Below are 17,876 nucleotides of genomic sequence, written 5' to 3' on the forward strand. Positions count from 1 at the left end.
CCAGGCTGGAATGTAGTGTGCACGATCTTGGCTCACCGCAACTCCACCTCCTGAGTGCAAGAGATTCTCCTGCCTAAGCCTCCTGAGTAGCTGGGATTATGGACACCCACCACCAGGCTCGGATAATTTGTGTATTTTTAGTAGAGTCAGGGTTTTGCCATGTTGACCAAGCTTATCTCAAACTGCTGGCCTTAGATGATCTGCCCACCAGCGTACCTCGGTCTCCCAAAGTGTTGGGATTACAGACGTGAGCCATGTGCCCAGTCTGTAAGATTTTTTTTGACAACTGACTTGCAAATAAATAGATATTAATTATAAAAGACCTGGTAAAGCATCTAGTATATGTTATTGGAATGGAAACTATTAATAGGAATTTTGTGCGTTGCGTAAAATTGACTGTAGCTCACTTATTGGGTGCTGAATCACTGAAAACACAGCCGCCGTAACCTTGCAAAGAACAAGTTAATCCTTTGGGTTCTAGTGATTGCATAGACAGTTCACACCAGCTCTTCCCTTTCTAACCTTTGAGCCTTCCGGCTGTTGGTGCTCAAGTGATCCAGCCGCCTGAAGACATAGCCACTGCTTATGCCAGAGGCCTGGTCAATGGAGGCTGTATCCACAAGTTCGATGAACTGTTACTCAGTATCTGTCAGAATGGCACTCTGGATTAATGGAAAGAGAAAGCTTTTCAGACAGGCAGACTAAGGTTTGAATCCTGGCTTCATCATGTAGTAGTTGTGTGCCCTTAGATAAATTACTTAATCTTTGATTTTCTTCATCTATGAAATGGAGATAATTTTTGGTCCCACAGGATGTTACAAGGATTAAGTGGAATCATGTTTGCAAATGCTACATATGATAGTAGTTGCTGGGTGCATATCTGTTCCCTTTCTGTTTTCTACTGATATCTCCCTTGACTTTTATTCTTTCTCTAGTCTGTCTGGGGTTTAGGATAAGGACATGTTAGTAAGGGCTTTCAGATATACTTCCACACACCAGATCTTTGGGGGTGCTGCCTCTGCCTACTGCTCCTACTTCCTCCTCTGATCACTTTGATCCTCGTCAGCTCTTTCACAGAAAGATGAACCAGAGGGCACAGAAAAAGCAAAACTGAAACCTATCTGCTTAATTCTTTGTATGCACAACTTTTGGAAGGGAACTAAAAGCTACTAATGGAATTGGACATGTGTGGGGCTTTTATTTATGATGCAGCTACTCTAGACAGTACAGAGAGGAATCAAACATAATGCCTGCCATCCAGGGCCTTGCTCTGCAAGGAAGGAGTTGTACATGTAGATGAGTAATTTCAGGAATGTGATAACTGTTGTAATAGAGGTATGAACAGGTCATTGGGTCATTAGGGTCCACAGACTGCTATTCTTGTTCTTTTTTCTTTCTCTCCATTTCCTCTATGTCTTCCGTGACCGAAGCTAGAGAGGCCTTGTCCCATCACAGTTGAAGTGGAAACTTACTATGGGTCTGGAAAGGACATTAGGCTTCTTAAATTCTCCTTAGGTTTTGCTTCTAATGAATTAATTCTTAGATAGTATTGGAGAACTTAATGGCCCACTTGCTATTGTTGACGAAGAGTGATGGATATGGAGATAATTTTGAACTGTGTTAATGTTATGGGAAACAAATGAACTTCTATTGACATAATACCTGATTTAGATAATGGATTACAGTATATTATATTTCAGTGCCCTTGCTGGAAAGCTCAAATATAAGAGCAAGATGTGTTTTTCTGAGATCCAATACCATCATAATCCCAAGAGTTTGCTTTATTCTCCCGTTAAAAAAGGAGAAAAGGCAGCTTCTTTGGATTCTCTGATTAAATTCCTAAGAATAAATGTAATGCACTTGAAAGATCTTCATAAATCAGCAGCATCGTGCCAAAGTGAATCCTATGACACAAAAATAATATAACTTAGACTATCTGTTAGTTAGGATATCTGTCCTTTTTAATGTTTCATTTAATTTTGCTATTAATAATTATCATAAATTTATTTTGACATGAAATATACCTGTGTTTCCAGTAAGATAGGTCAACTGGTATTATAATAGAGTCAGAACTAACCTGTGTTTCCTTTTCTCATGCAACCAACAGACCTGAATGTGCAGTGGCCTCTCTCTTCTTCCACATGGCATTCCTCTGACCATTCAGCTTTGGAGTCAGGCAATAGCTGATTTTATGTCAATCAGTCCTGATGCTACACTTCCATAAATTGAAATAATCCACAACTACTGTATAGAAACTCTCTGTACTCTAGGTATTCTTCGTCACCTACTTCTCCTCTTTATGCTATAAAATCACAAGGAATAGAGGTTTGGAGAAATGAAGAGGGGCCAAGATTGGAATTCTACTATACACTGGAGAATTTAAGAATTTCCATTTGCAGAGTGCCTTCTGTATGCTAGAAAATTTCCACATGTTTTAAGATCTTCACATTATACTCTAAAGGAGAAATTGGTTATCTCCACATTACAGAGGTAGAAACTGAGGCTCACAGAGATTAATTAAGTGATTCAAGTTTTCAGAATTAGTAGTGGCTCAGTTAGAGTCCACACCTAAGTTTGTCTGGCTTTGAATCCACTACATGGATGTTGGTCTGAATTAGCAAACTAGGAGCTCTTGGGGCCCCATCTCATTCAAGGCTGTGATGTTTTGTTTTGCTTCGTCAGCCCTGAACTATGCTTTCCCCAGTTTTACTCTCTTAAACTTGTTGTATACATCATACAAATGATTTTCTCTTGCTAGTCCCTAGCAGTATTTAGACTCTGTGGTAGCTGTCCCTGGTGTAATGGAATAATCATGAGTTTTTGAGCCAGACAGTAGAACATTTTAGTCTGGACCCAGCCATGAACAGTGTGTACTTTAGGTAAGTCTATGAGCCTGTTTCTTCCACACAAATGGGAATAACCAATCTTAGGTCATAGAGTTGTTGTAAAGATTAAAAGGAAATGTGTGGAAAGTACTTGATATTCTGTAAATAATGGTGACATCTGGGGTCTCCTCCCCCTCTCATCGTCATCTTTTGTAAAATAACTTCTTTGAGAAACTTCCACATGTTCTTTAAGCTGTAAAGTCTTTGTCCTGAATGAAGTGTCAATTGAAGCTATAGTATCAATTACTACTATAAAAGGATATTAACTAGAATTCATGCTGCCTTCATTTCCACTGAGGGGTGGAACTGAAAGATGTCAAATACAAGTGAAAATGTGAGAACAATCCTCATATTTCTGTATGATAATTTATAACAGAAATTTTCAATAAACACCTTCATGATTCTTGGTCTCCCAACCATATCAAAGAAAGAGCTAAAAGAAGAGTCACATAGGGAGAGGTGGGGGGAATTGCTGAAAAGATTTCCTAAGAGTGGGCTGTTGCTGCATTAACAGTTTCCACTTTTCTTTTGCCTCATGCCTAATGGGGGCAGATTCTTACATGGTCCTTTGGAGATATGCACATATATAGTTTGTTTGGAAGTTGTATAGAATACTAGTAGGGGAGTGAGAAAGTGATACAGGGAAGAAAAGACAGCCAATAAAAGATATACTACACTAAGCCAGCTTCCACAAGAGTTTATGCTCACAGGGAAATTTCAGGAAATGGTGCAAAATACCTGGCATATATGTGTGTGTGTGTGTGTGTGTGTGTGTATATGGTATTGCTGCAGTTGGTAGAGAGGGGTGCTCTGTTTACCTGGGTCTGATTCTCATGCAGAAAACCTAGATGACAAAAGGCAGATAGGTTGCATTGCTGGCAGAACAGGAGAGGTTTGCTGTAATTGCACTGATCTGCATTCTTTGAGCCCACTCAGGGCAAAGGTACATGAATGTTTTGCATAGAGCAAACGTGAACCACATGGAGGAACTGGTAACAGATGTTGTCAGTGCTTCCCCTATATCTGTTAAACCCTTCTATTTCAGTGTGCTGCTATTGACTTCTAATTACTAGTAACTGTTCCCAAGGACTTTTTCTGGAACTAGAGGAGGCCACTCTACCTGTGGGTAAATAGGCCAGATTGTCAGGGAATTAGGTCCTCCTTGGAGCAGTCTTAAAACTAGATGGAAAGTCAGGTAAGACTGAAGTGCACTTATATACCGACGTGTAACACAGCTCTCTTATTTCTAATCTGGAATAATCCTGAGGCATGTATTTGGCACTATTTCCCAAAGTGTCCCTGTAAGCATAAACTCTCATGGTAGCTGGCTTAGCAGTATGCTTTTTATTGGTTGTCTTTTCTTCCCTGTATCACTTTCTCACTCCCCTACTGGGATTCTATACAACTTCCAGACAAACTATTTTTATTCAAGTCCCTATCTCAGGGTCTGATTCTGGGGGAACCCAAACTAAGACAATTGGCACTAGAAAAAGACCAAGGAACAATACCCTGGATTCTAGAACTTGCCAGCCAGATCACAAAAGGGCTCCATTACTGGTGTGGATAAGATAGGTGTTGATAATTCCTGGCATACTGAGTATCTCAGTTACAATTGCTCTCATCTGGGTGTATTTCTATAGTGTAGTGGTTATCATACTACTCTCATCTGTACTGAATTGCAATAGGATATAGTCTTGTGTAATATTGCTAGCATTTCTTCAATATGGTGGCAATGGTAATTATGAAGGCTGTGGAATTGTTTTGGTCATAGTGGCACTGAAGGAAAAAAAATGACAGCCTTGATTCAGCTGATATAAAATAAGAGCTCAGTGTGAAACTCAAAAGACAATGCAGCATTTAAAAATAATCTATTTCCTGTAACTACAGAGCATATTCAGCTGAAAATCAGATCTTGGACCTGAGTGTGTGTGTGAGAGAGAATTGCAAAGACTTAATTTTTCAACCTTGAAGGTAAAGATAAGAGACTTTATGCCTTGATAGGAAAGGAGGATGCCTGAGACCTGAGATGGGGATATTTGAGATAGATGTGCTTGGGAACCTTGAACTTCCAGATTCTCCCAAACCTCTAGGCATGTGGAAGTCATTCACTCTCCATTGCTATAGGATGTCATATTCTTGTTGCCTAGAAAATATAAATAAGACTCACCTAAGGCAAACACCTCATAAGATGTTATTTGTCTTCTTTAAGGTTTACCTGTACTTCCCCTACAGATTCTGGGACAATAACCTTGGCCAAAACTCAGCTTGAACCCCTGGGAAAATACTTTACTTTACCTGTTCCAGGAAAATAAAAAGGATTGTTAAAAAACGAGCTGCAAGAACTGGCTAATCTTTCCTGGAAGAAGCAGAGAGAACATACCTCAAAGTGAACATTTGAGAATGCTAGCCCAGCAGTGAGAAATATAGGGCTGGAAAGAGAGAATTTTGGGAAATGGGGACATTCTCTCATGGCTTCAGCTAAATGTACTAGGAAGGACTTTTGGAATTGATTCCAACATGCTGCTGCGATAGTTCCTCAATACTTAGAAAGTGATGGCCTGCAGTAAATGAGATGGAGTTGGTGCATAAATTCCCAGCTCCTTTTCCTCAGGTAGAAAAGTTATTGGGTAGGTATTAAATGTTCTTTCTCAAAAGTTTTCTCTTAGGGTTAAGCAACAAGGAACTGAAATTAGAAATTCCTAATAGATGAAGAAATAGTCAGTAGTGACCACTGAGAAAACAGGTGAATGTAAACAGGTCAAGGAAAGAGTTCCTCATCGTATGCCAGTCTAAACATCTCTCAGGCCCCAGGAGTGTAGAGAACCAATCTAAGTAAAATGTTCTTATCCCGTTACCATTTTCCTCTTACTTGCTTTGAGTACCAAGATGAAAGAAACTATCTAATAATCTAGGTATGAGCAGAGGGGGAAAAGAAAAAGAAACAAAAACCAGAGAAATAGATAAGAAGCCAAATATTACTCCTTTTCATGCTCCAGGCTTTCTGTCTAAAATAACCCCAAGCTTTGAGAAAAGAGAATAAATTTTGAATTTTTATGAGTGTCTTAGACTAAATGCTCTATTGAATTGACATTGTGTTTATGATTTAAAAGGTTGTAGGATTGTCTTTTAACTGAAAGTGATTCAAAAAGTCACCAAACCTATCAATTTTTTAAAATCTAGCAGCTGAAAACGAAGTATGTACAGTATCTGAAGGGACAGTGAAACAAAAAGAAGTGTCACTTGATTACATCAGATGTGCCTGTTCAACATGCCAGTAATCCTACTTTATTGTTGCTTTTGTCTTCCTCAGAAACACTCTGGCTTTACTCTGTATGTCCTGTTACGGTAATAAAGAGCATAGTTGATAGCAATTGATGTAGAGAAAAGGCAACATATTGAGCTGGAAGAAATCTAAGCTGTCCCATGTGTTTCTTCCTAGTCAGTCATACTTTGTGGTTAATAACTCCCAAGTTGTTTTAAAGCCATATTCACATTTCTTCATTTGTTTTCTTGTTCAAGCATAAAGTGATATATAGACAATAAAAAAGACTCTAAGATATAAAAGGTTGAAGCTGGGAGTGGTGGCTCACACATGTAATCCCAGCACTTTGGGAGGCCAAGGCAGGTGCATCACCTGAAGTCAGGAGTTTGAGACCACCCTGGCCAACATTGGGAAACACCGTCTCTACTAAAAACACAAAAATGAGCCAGTGTGGTGGTGGGTGCCTGTAATCCCAGCTATGCAGGAGGCTGAGGCAGTAGAATTGCTTGAAGCTGGGAGGCAGAGGTTGCAGTGAGCCAAGATGGTACCACTGTACTCCAGCCTAGGTGACAGAGTGAAACTCTGCCTTAAAAAATAAAAATAAAAATAAAAAAGTTTAAAACCATGGGGCCATTTGGTTTTGTCTTTTGAGTCTTAAAATGAATACAGTAATATTTGCTTGATAAGGAAGTAAGAAACAGGAAGAACTGAGATGGCCACCCACAATGTGGAATAAGTCACTATCACTGTGTTCCATCAGAGTCTTGCAGAGCATTGTGTATTGTACACCAGCTTAAAAAATATGTGACTCAAACCAAGTGTTTCTTTCTTGCTGTGGACTTTTGTATCATAGAAAACAAAATTCAAAAAATTATACTCAAATCTAGCAAGATCATTTCCCTTTTATTTGCATGAAATTTCATTTACCATGGAAAAAAAATTGTATTGGCACTATTTGTTCTCCCCCAAACCCTCTTGATTGATCCCTGGACTTAATGCTTTTTGCTTTTGTTGCAGATTGATTTCTTAGAGAATGCCTGATGTTTTCTTTCCACATCAGAGTTTCTCAAACAACTCAGAGAAAATAATCAATTAAATTGTCTTAAGATACAGGTAGGATTCAAGAAGACACCCATCTCTTTCTTTGAACCATTGTGTTCTAACTGTACAGTGACAAGTTGTATGTTTAGGCCAGTGGTTCTCAACCAGGGATGCTTTTGCTATCCCCTCACCCTCATGACTTTTGGCAGTATTAGACACATTTTTGGTTCTCACAACTGGGGAGGGGTGCTATTGGCATCTAGTGGGTAGAGGCCAGGAATGGTGCTTAGCATCCAGGTTAGTTTCCTATTGCTGCATAACAAATTACCATGAACTTAGTAGCTTAAAAAGCACACATTTATACCTGATAGTTCTGTAGGTCAGAGGTCTGATGGGTGGAGGAAGTGGTGGGGGCCTGACCAGGTTCTCTGCTTAGAGTCTCATAGGGATGAAATCAAGATGACAGCCAGGCTAGGCCCTTATCTGGAGGCTCTGGGGAAGAATCCCTTTGAAAGCTTATTCACGTTTGTTGGCAAAATTTAGTTCCTTGAAGTTGTAGCACTGAAATCCCCATTTCCTTGCCGGCTGTCAGCCAAAGGCTGTTCCCAGCAACTAAAGGACACCCACACTGGTTTGCTTGTGGCCCCTACATCTTCAACATCCAAAATAGCATGTTGAATCCCCCTAGTGCCTTGAATCTCTGACTTCCTTTTCTTCCACTAGGCAGGGGGAAAATTAACCCTCTTCTTTTGAAGAGCTCACTTGATTGGATCAGACCTATTGGAATAATCTCCATATCTTAAGTTTAGCTATTTGGGACTTTGATTACATCTAAAACATTTTCATCATACCATCCAACCTGGGCAATATAGCGAGACCCCCCTCCCCCGCCTGCCCCGCCAGCTCTACCAAAAAATAAAAAAAAATAGCCAGATGTTGTGGCACATGCCTGTAGTCCCAGCAACGTGGTGGGGCTGAGGCAGGAGGATTGCTTCAACCTAGGAGGTCAAGGCTGCAGTGAGCTATGATCGGACCACTGCACTCTGATTTGAATGAAAGAGCAAGACCGGTTCTCAAAAAAAAAAAAAAAAAAAAAAAAAAAAAAAAAAAAGTCACAGAAGTATCTGGATTAGTTTTGTTGTTAAATAACCATTGGATTTAATGATTTAATCTTGTGGGACCACCTTTGGAATCCTGCTAATCACAACAGCATATAAGGTACTAGAAAGCCTCCCACAACAAAGAATTATATGGCCCCAAACTCCTGTAGTGGCAAGGTTACGAAACCCTAATCTAGACATATCTTTTTCTGGATGATGGAAGTATTTTCAGTTTATCTTCCCTATGAAAAGCAGATTCACAGCCTACTGCACTTGAAAGAAGCATATGCCACTCGGTTTCTGACCATGATCCAGGACTCTCATTATCCAGGATCTGTTCATCACAAAGATCTTATCAAATATTTGAAATCTGCTGGTCCGTCTATTTTTATCCATCTGCCTCTTTAACTTCACATCTATCAGTCTACTTAGTTTACATTCTTCTGTTCTTTGACACGAGTGATAGTTCATTTAAAAATATTAGGAAAAGAGGGAATTGTTAACATTCTCTTTGGCCAGATAATCAGAATGTGATCACGTGTGTAACTAGAATGTAAGTTCCCAGTTGCAGAGACTGTTCCTTGATCCCTGGTGTACCAAGCACTTGATACAATTTGGGGCACACAGTAGGAACACTCTGCGTATTTGTTCAATAAATGAGTTTCCCAGTCTGGCATATTCCATATTATATGTGTTCTTTAAATATATTTTGTCAAAACTTTGGATCAACAGATTTAACTCATTCAATTTGTATAGGATGCCTTTCATACAATCTATCAGGCAAATCCAGTTCTAACTGTCAATCTAAATAGACAAATCAGGCTTACTGTCTCCAAAAACAGTCTGGATCCGTTTTTCAATTTAAATAAACCAGAATACTTTCATTCCTCTGACAACCACCTCACTTTTAAACTCTAATTCTAAGATAAGTTGATACATAGTTTGTCCCCCAGATGACAGCTGTCACCTCTCTCAGGAGCGCCACATCCTCAAGGTATTGCTTTTCTTAGTTCTGCAAAGGTTTTCACACCCTGAGTAAATGCATTATAGTAAGACTGAGAAGTGGTGAAACATACATTTTTCTTTTGTGAAATAGGACAAATGCAAGGAGAGGTGACAAAAAAATTTTAATCCAGATAGATATATTTTGGGGAGAAGTACATATAGAGGTAGAGGACTTGGAAAATAATTCCCTTAAAACTACACATATATTCCCCTGGAAAATGTCTATTGTATTCTCAGGGATTAACTCCTCCAGTTTGAAGACTGCTGAGGTATATGATAACCAGCTACGTGGTTAGAAAGGTCTTTCCACTACTGAAATAATGAATTGAAAGAGGCTTTCTATCCTACATCTGTTTCACTACATTTCTGTTCTCTCTTGAGTACATAGGGTAGGTAAATCCATCTTCTATTGATGATACTCCAAACATTTTAAGAGGCTATGATACATTCTACACATCTTTCCATCTCTAAGATTAATATTCCCAGCTCCTTGAATTGCTTATTATCTGTCATTATTTTCAGTCCCTTCACCTTTCTAGTCATCTTCCCATAAAGGACACTAATACTTACCAAATGTTTTCTGAATTTTCAAGTCCAAAACAATATAATGCTTCTATTGCCAGGGATAAAATATCAATCTTAGTAATTTTCTTTATAATGCAATGAGCTATTTATTGAATGCTTGCTTTACGCTCAGTGCTTAAAATAGCACTGCAAAAATGATTCTATTTTTCCCATTTTGCAGATGAGAAGACTGAACTAGAATAAAACTAGAACAAAGTAAAGAGCTTCACTCTGAGCTTTGTTTATTATTTATTTGCTAGGTGGGGCAGCAATTGATTTAATAGTAACATGACAACATATAAGCATACTTCTGTAGGTATGCAGGGATCCAGATTAGAGGAGATGTAAGATTAGGCAAAATGTCAAAATCAGCTGCACATTATCTGGAAAAGTCCCTGTATATCTAAGAGGAACCTGGCATATATCATGCTGCACTGTGTTTTGGAATGACTTGCCTAAGTCAAACTAGACTTTGTTCAGTCCACGGGAATCTGTGGAGATCCTGTAGACTGCTCCTGGTTGGAAGGAAGGACCTGAACAGTGGAGATTTCTCATCTTCCTTCCTGCACTTCAACCAGGCATCTCTGCTTTTCTCTAGCTTTACATAATTACCCCAGTCAGAAGTAGACAGAGGTAAAATAAAAGTAAAAATAGAAGAGTGTGTGTGAAAGAGAGAAACAGAAAGGGAAAGAGAGAGAGAAAAGCCATTAGTCATGAAAAGTACTCATAAAAATAATACTGACTTTGGAATCAGTTTACCTGTGTTTCAGCCCAATAATATGTGTGCTAATATACTTCTCAGTGGGTTACTTAGACATGGCCTTTAAACACTTTGAGCTTTAGTTTTCTCACCTTTCCTATAGCAGGTACTCACAGATTTTTGTCGAACAAGTGATTAAATGAATAATTTTGTATTTTGGCAAAAATAACCTTGCAAGGTTGTAGAGAGGATTAATGCTAATATAGGATTTACTATAGCCTGGTACATAGTAGGTGTTTTGCAAATAATAATAGCTATAATTATTATTGATTCAATGCTTCTTAGATTTAGGTACAGGTGCCCATGTGGCACTTTTCTCTAAGTTAGATCGAGATTCTTCATTAAACTTGGACGCAAATATTAAGTGCTGTATAAATATGTGGAATATGCTTATGTCCAGAGGGGCTTTCCCATTACAATGGAAGATTACAGGAATATCAGAAGCTTCTTGGTTCTCTACTCTTGGGAGTGTGGCTTGTGAAGTTTGGTGCTGAAAATAGTGGCAACAAGGGTGTTGTCTGGAAGAAGCCTTGCCATTAAGCCAGATGTGCCAAAACCATGTGGCAACTCAGTGGGATCAATTCCTGCAGTCCAAGAGGTGTGCATATTTGCTATCATTGCTCTTCCTTGAGTTTGAAACACACTACCCAATGACATCCAAATCTATGTATTTAGCACATTTGTCCTCTGGGTAACAACAAATTATGACCCTACTGCCTATTCTTGAAAGAGAAAAGACAAAAAAGGGTCCCGTGCTTTTGACCTGAAAACTAATGTCTTTATCTAAATCATTTCCAATTAAATATCATTTTCTGGTGAATCACATTCATCTGCTGTAGACTGTAAGTTCTCCAGATTAAGACCTTGTCTTTTTATAGGGTGTATAAAATAATGCACAGTTTTAGCACTCCTGGTATAACAGATGGCTATCATTTGTAACAAAAGAATAACATTGGAAGCCTTCTGACATGTCCTAGAAGCTTAGCGTGCAAGAAAAATTCTATTACATACATATTGCGATCCCATTACAACATATTGTAAAGGTATATTCCCCATAGGGAAACCCAATAACTAATTCCTTCAGATCTAGAAAACAGACCATTGAGAGTTTTTTTTTTTTTTTGATGGAGCTTTGGTCTTTCTGCCCAGGCTGGAGTGCAATGGCACGATCTCCGCTCACTGCAACCTCTGCCTCCCGGATTCAAGGGATTCTCCTGTCTCAGCCTCCTGAGTAGCTGGGATTACAGGCACCTGTCACCATGCCTGGCTAATTCTTTTTTTTTTTTTTTTTTTTTGGTATTTTTAGTAGAGGCAGGGTTTCGCCATGTTGGTCAGGCTGATCTCCAACTCCTGACCTCAGGTGATCTACCTGCCTCGGCCTCCCAAAGTGCTGGGATTACAGGCGTAAGCCACCATGCATGGCCAAGAGTTAATTCTAATTATGTAAAAATTCTTTGCTTTACAAAATAACGTTTTTTAAAAAACTTTTATTTTTTGCTGAAGAGTCTCTTGAAATAGCCAGATCTCTTTTTGGAGAATCTTAAATTGGATTTGCTTTACAAAATGTTTATTAGACTCAACTTTTCAGGAGCAAAGCGAGTATGAAAAAATGGGGCATTGCCTGTCAGGCATCAATGGTAAAGTGTCACTTAGTTGCAGAGTAAAAAAAAAAAAAAAAAAAAAAAAAAAAAAAAAAGGCTCACCATTCCATCCCCTGAGCCCACCAAAGTCAAATTGTCCAAATGTGGCAGGTGGCTATTGCAGGCATCTGGTGCTCTCATTCCAGGCAGGAAGATAATGCTAGCACTGGGATGGGGGCGGGGGGCAGACATCAGTGACTGTGTGAGCCTAAACAGAGAGTCAGAAGAAGGGACCCCCAGATTACAGACAGCCTTTTCCTCCACATGTCAGACCCTCTTTCTTTACACTTACGGCAAATACAAGCAGATAATTGGGCATCAGTCATTTCTGATGCATAGCAGGAAAGAGCAACAACATACACTGCATCATTTAATTTATCAAGTAAGCTACAAGGCACTGTGCTAGACTCAAAGATAGAAAACAAGACAAGGAGGAAAGAAGAAAATACACATTTAGTAATACATCTCAGTGCCTTCAAAGACCATGCAATGTCTTTAGGTACTGTTCCCAGCTAGCTTCTCCAACAGAAAAATGAGCATACTCCATTTCAAAGCTGGATTCTGTAACCAAATGCACTATTCATATTTTTCCAAGCCTCCTAAACCAATAGTTAACTAGTCTCTTCCAAGATTTAGGGAGGCTGTTGAGTTATTTTCTGGAAGTTCTATCCATTTTGCTACAAGGTTGTGCTGCAAACACTTTACCAAGAATTAGGGCCAATGAAGGGGTACTTTGTGCAAGCTACAAATAATTGGAATTTTCACAAGGCAGTTCATTTCTGCCTTCCTGTGAATAATTTCATATTTCTTCCTTGTAAGACTATGCTTTGTGTGCTCATGAGTGTCTAGATTGACAGAATAGAAGGAGTGTTTAATACATCGAGTGGGTCTGGGGTCTAGAGATGAGGATGTGAGGGATGCAAGAAGGATCATGAATCAGATGGAGTGAAAGATAACTCGGAAACTCCAGTGGAGAAAAATGGTTAATTTCGATTATTTAATTTGTTCAGGTTTGTGTTTTGGGTTCTGTCACATCTATGTTGAGAAATGTCCCTGTCAGCTAATGCACGCAGTTTATGTTCAGAACCAGGGGCAGCACAGAGAGGAACTGGGGGTGGGGGAAATTTTTATCAGCCACCAGGGAGAAAGTCTGATCTGTGCACCGATGGGAGATGGTTATCCAGAGTGTAAAAATGTGATTCTGGGACCAAAGGGTCAGCTCTAGAACGAAATCAGACAGCTGGAGAACTGAAGATTCAACTCTTCCTAGGCAAGAGAGTGAGAAAGGTGGGTTGCTTGCAGGGTGGGGGTGCGGGTTGCTCCTCCTATTTCCTGGGTTGGAGAAGGGCAGCGAACTGGGAAGTGTGTGTCAGAGGCTCTCTATGCTAGGACAAGGTGTTGGGGTGCTAGGGTGGGTGGGGGCCTGAGGGGTGGCTTGGAGCCCTGGCAGTGGCTGCCTGACGTCACCGGCCTCTCTGGCAATAGGCTGCGAGCTCAGCTCCCTGAAGCGGCGGCGAAGGCGGCGGCGGCACCGGCAGCAGCAGCAGCAGCAGCAGCGCGGCTCGGTCTCTGGCCCATTCACTCCGCGCCTTCTGCAGCCGCCACTGCAGCCGCGCGGTGGGGGCTCCCTCCTTGCAGCCAGCTGGCGGTCCAGGTAAGAGACAAGGTGTGACTAAAGGCTTCTGATGGCGGGGTGGCCTGACGGCAGGGCGCGAGTGGGGAGGACAGCTCACGGGGCCTGTGCAGCCACCCCGGGCATAGCTCCAGACCCCGGACCCTGCCCCTGTCCCTGCCCCGGTTTGCTTGCGCGCTGCCTCGCTGCTCCGCAGTGCAACAGTTTGCAGCTGCCTCTTGGGAGCAGCAAGGAGGCTCTCCTGCGCGCTGCGGGTCTACCGGCTCCGGTACGCCGGAAAAGCCTCGGGGCCTTCGGGCTGGGTCTAGGAAGGACTGAAAGAAGGTTTGTTCCTCAAACTTTGCAGGCGGGAACCCTCCTCTTTCCATTTCCAGTTCCTCTCGAAAGAATCAGGCTACTGCCAAGTTGGGGGCATAGGGAGATGGGGAGGAGGGGGCCGTTTGTGGGAATGTGTCAGCTGAGAAAGATGCTTCAGCTGCTTTGGAGAGGGGAGTATGCCAGGGAAGAAGGCTGGAGAAGAGATGGAGCGCGTTCCTGCTCGTCAGCCGCGGTCGCGGACAGAGGCAGAGTGGGATGTGGTGCCAGGGGTATCCCACTAGGAATGGGACCCAAGGGTTCTGACGCCGTCCAGGGAGGGCAAGTCTGGAGGGGGAGGGAAAGGAAGGACTGTGTACCCGGAGCCCGCGCGGTGGCCCGGAGTGGGTGCTGGGAGGGGAGGGATCCAGGCGAAGACATCCACCGAGAGGGCGCAGAAAAGAGGAGAGCCGGCGCTCTGGGAAGTAGGGACTTCAATCCGAAGCGGCTGCTTGTCTGTTGCAATTATAAAGTTGTGAAGGGCGGAAGGGAGGCTGCCTTATCTGCTGAGTAATCTGCACCTCCGTGGTGCCGGTGTAGATCCCATCCTGTCGAGTGGGGTGAGCAGGCTGCTGGTGGCTCTGGTGCACGGCCACTGGCGGGCAGGCTGGGGTCCACTGACCGAAAATACGGGCAGCGCCCAGCTCAGGCAGCGTGCCCAGAGGGCCGCTTTGCGGTGGTGGTCGATTCTTCCCGACCGCACTCTCCTGGGCAGCGGTCGAGATTCTAACTAAGCTTTGTGTCTTTGCAGCCTGGTGCCTCCGCGAAGGAAAGGTGCCCGCGTGGAGACGCGTTCCAGGTGGGATCGGCGAGGATCTCTCGGGCGCCGCTCACTCCTTGGTCGCCTTGCTTGCCAGCAGTTGCTCCCTTAGTCCTTGGCTTGCTCGCACACCCCCTCCCGCTACAGGGAGCAGTTTTGGGTGGCGTGGGCTCCGTCCTCTTCTTGGCTGGTGGGAACAGTGTGCCCAAGAGGGGAAGCCTAGTGGGCCCGGCCCCTCCCAGCCCCGCGCCAATGAGTGCCAGGGCGCCGAAGGAGCTGAGGCTGGCGTTGCCGCCGTGTCTCCTCAACCGGACCTTTGCTTCCCCCAACGCCAGCGGCAGCGGCAACACCGGTGCCCGCGGCCCAGGCGCAGGTGGCGGCGGCACCTGCATCACGCAGGTGGGACAGCAGCTTTTCCAGTCCTTCTCCTCCACGCTGGTGCTGATTGTCCTGGTTACCCTCATCTTCTGCCTCATCGTGCTGTCCCTCTCCACTTTCCACATCCACAAGCGTAGGATGAAGAAGCGGAAGATGCAGAGGGCTCAGGAGGAATATGAGCGGGATCACTGCAGCGGCAGCCGCGGTGGCGGGGGGCTGCCCCGACCTGGCAGGCAGGCCCCAACCCACACAAAGGAAACCCGGCTGGAGAGGCAGCCCCGGGACTCTCCCTTCTGCGCCCCTTCCAACGCCTCATCGTCCTCTTCGTCCCCTGGCCTCCCGTGCCAGGGTCCCTGTGCTCCTCCGCCTCCACCGCCAGCCTCCAGTCCCCAAGGAGCACACGCAGCTTCCTCCTGTTTGGACACAGCTGGCGAGGGCCTTTTGCAAACGGTGGTACTGTCCTGATCGTCTAGCCCCTCTCGTTCCCCGTCCTTGTTTCCATCATCTTTGCCATCCTTGCTTTTTTCCTCCTTCCTTCCTTTTCCATTTTCCTCTGGCCCCTCTTTCCTCTTCCTGGTTTCCTTACCTGCCCTCCCCTTACTCTTGTTTCTCCTCCGCCGAGGCACTGTGCGGTATTTGTAAATATTGGGCGAGGAAAGTCTCGGAAGAAGAAATAACGCTGATAATAATACTTTATTAATATTTATAGTAATTATTATAATACTAATAACACAATCCAAGCGCATGACAAATCACATAATTTCTCATTGTCAATGAAGGATGCATCTTCCCATTCCAACCCGCGCTCCCCTCAATTAGGAGGAGAAACCGCACAAGCTACCAAATATATAAAAGGCATTGATTCCCGGAGCAAAGGGAGGGGAGGGGGCCCGGTAATGTACATAGCTGTCAAGTTAAGGTTTAGTTTCCTTCCTTCCCCTCTGACCCCTAAGCTTTCACTTTTTCTTTAGCTTCCCTCTCCTCCCCATTCCCACCCTCAGCCGGGCTCAGGCAATAGTATATTATAAAGAAAACGTCTACATTAAGCACCAGGACTGCAAGAGGGCATAGACAATAGTCCCCAGAAAGTGTTTATGACAGGTACCCCTCGCCAGTCAGCCCATTTCTCACCCTTTGGTTAACTATTACCTATTACCTTTTCCAGGACAGAACCTTTAATTTACTTTTTAAAATGACCCTCGCTGGCCGAGCATAAGTACGTTAAAATCTTTAAATGAGTTTTTTAAAAAAGCTAACGCTTTCACTCCCTGCCCCGCCCCCACCCATATACCTTTGACCTGTGACATTTTCAGGATTTACAGAGGATTTGGGAGCTGTCCAGCCAGGTCTGGTGCTGAAGTCGCCTCACCGTTCTGATTACTTCCTCTAGTTGTGAAGGCGGAGGAGGGGCTGTTTTGGAAAGTGACTATTCTGGCTTTTGGTTGGGTTCTTTCTTCTTTTTCTACAATCGAGTTAGCGTGTACTATTGGTTTTCTTATTATTAAACATTGCATAAGTTACCTTTTTTGTAAAAAAAAAAAAAAAGTATTAGGTGATGTGCAGTACTGAAAGTGCAGTATCTAACCAACTAGAATGTTTCTGTTTCATTTTTAGAACAAGTGCACCTTTGTTATATATTTATTATATTGGTACCAAATACAGAAAAAAACTATAGTTCTGTACTATGTCCTCCAAACTGTATATTATTGTTCTTAATTTCCAGCTGTTGATATAATGATTACCACTGGATGAGAAATTCAGTGGTGCAGACCTGGCTTCTGCTGTTTCCAGAAGTGTTCTTTTGTACCTTATTCTGTAGTAGACTGTTATAAAAAGATGACACACATGCTTTATTTTATTTTTATTTTTTGCAAATAACAGAAAAAAAAAACACAACCACAGAAACAAACAAATAATGGATGTGCAAGAATGCCATCTATTAAAAACATGGTTAATATTTAAACAGTGCCTGTAGTTCTCCCTGCATGCAGTTACCACCTGGAGGCAGTGGTGTTTGTGCTTGCTTGTACTGTATGTGGTTGGGGATGAGACTGGTGGGGATGTTGGGCAATTTGGATGACAGGACATGCGAATTTCAAGAAAAGTTATATCCAGTAATTACTTATAGGATAAAAATGTTTGCAGCTTGTTTGTTTAGTTACAAATCTGTGCCTGCAGCAAAGGAAAGGCTATCTTTCTCAGTCTGTCCTAACTTCACTGAACATACAAAAACACCGAGAAAATAAGATAAATATTTTATTATTTTCTAATGCCAGACAAGGCCATCTATGTTAGAAATGGAATTAGTCTATAGTTGTTTACAACCTTATTTCCTTTGGTTGAATGATAGAAGAAGCCAGAAGCATATTACAGTATTAGTTATATGCAGTGGCATCTCTTGGAAATCAAGCCTTTGACAGCTATTCAAATTTTTGGAAAATGTATGAATGAAAATGATCTGCAGAAAGCTCTACCAAAAGAGTCCTTACTATCC

The 17,876-nt window shown here is 42.5% G+C and overlaps 1 protein-coding gene across 1 annotated transcript; it reads left to right on the forward strand.

Annotated features, from left to right (window-relative positions):
- Positions 1–13,767: 13,767 nt before the first annotated feature.
- C13H11orf87 (chromosome 13 C11orf87 homolog) lies at positions 13,768–17,339 on the forward strand. The gene is made up of 2 exons (XM_023208023.1): positions 13,768–13,911; positions 14,996–17,339. The coding sequence occupies exon 2, from the start codon at positions 15,257–15,259 to the stop codon at positions 15,845–15,847; it is 591 nt and encodes a 196-aa protein (XP_023063791.1). The 5' UTR covers positions 13,768–13,911; positions 14,996–15,256; the 3' UTR covers positions 15,848–17,339.
- The last annotated feature ends 537 nt before the right edge of the window (positions 17,340–17,876 follow it).

Source organism: Piliocolobus tephrosceles, chromosome 13 (genome assembly GCF_002776525.5).
Source record: "Piliocolobus tephrosceles isolate RC106 chromosome 13, ASM277652v3, whole genome shotgun sequence".
Lineage (NCBI taxonomy): Eukaryota > Metazoa > Chordata > Mammalia > Primates > Cercopithecidae > Piliocolobus > Piliocolobus tephrosceles.

Bases quoted from the DNA above. Each gene is read 5' to 3' on its own strand.
- C13H11orf87 (XM_023208023.1), top strand. From the start codon at position 15,257: ATGAGTGCCAGGGCGCCGAAGGAGCTGAGGCTGGCGTTGCCGCCGTGT.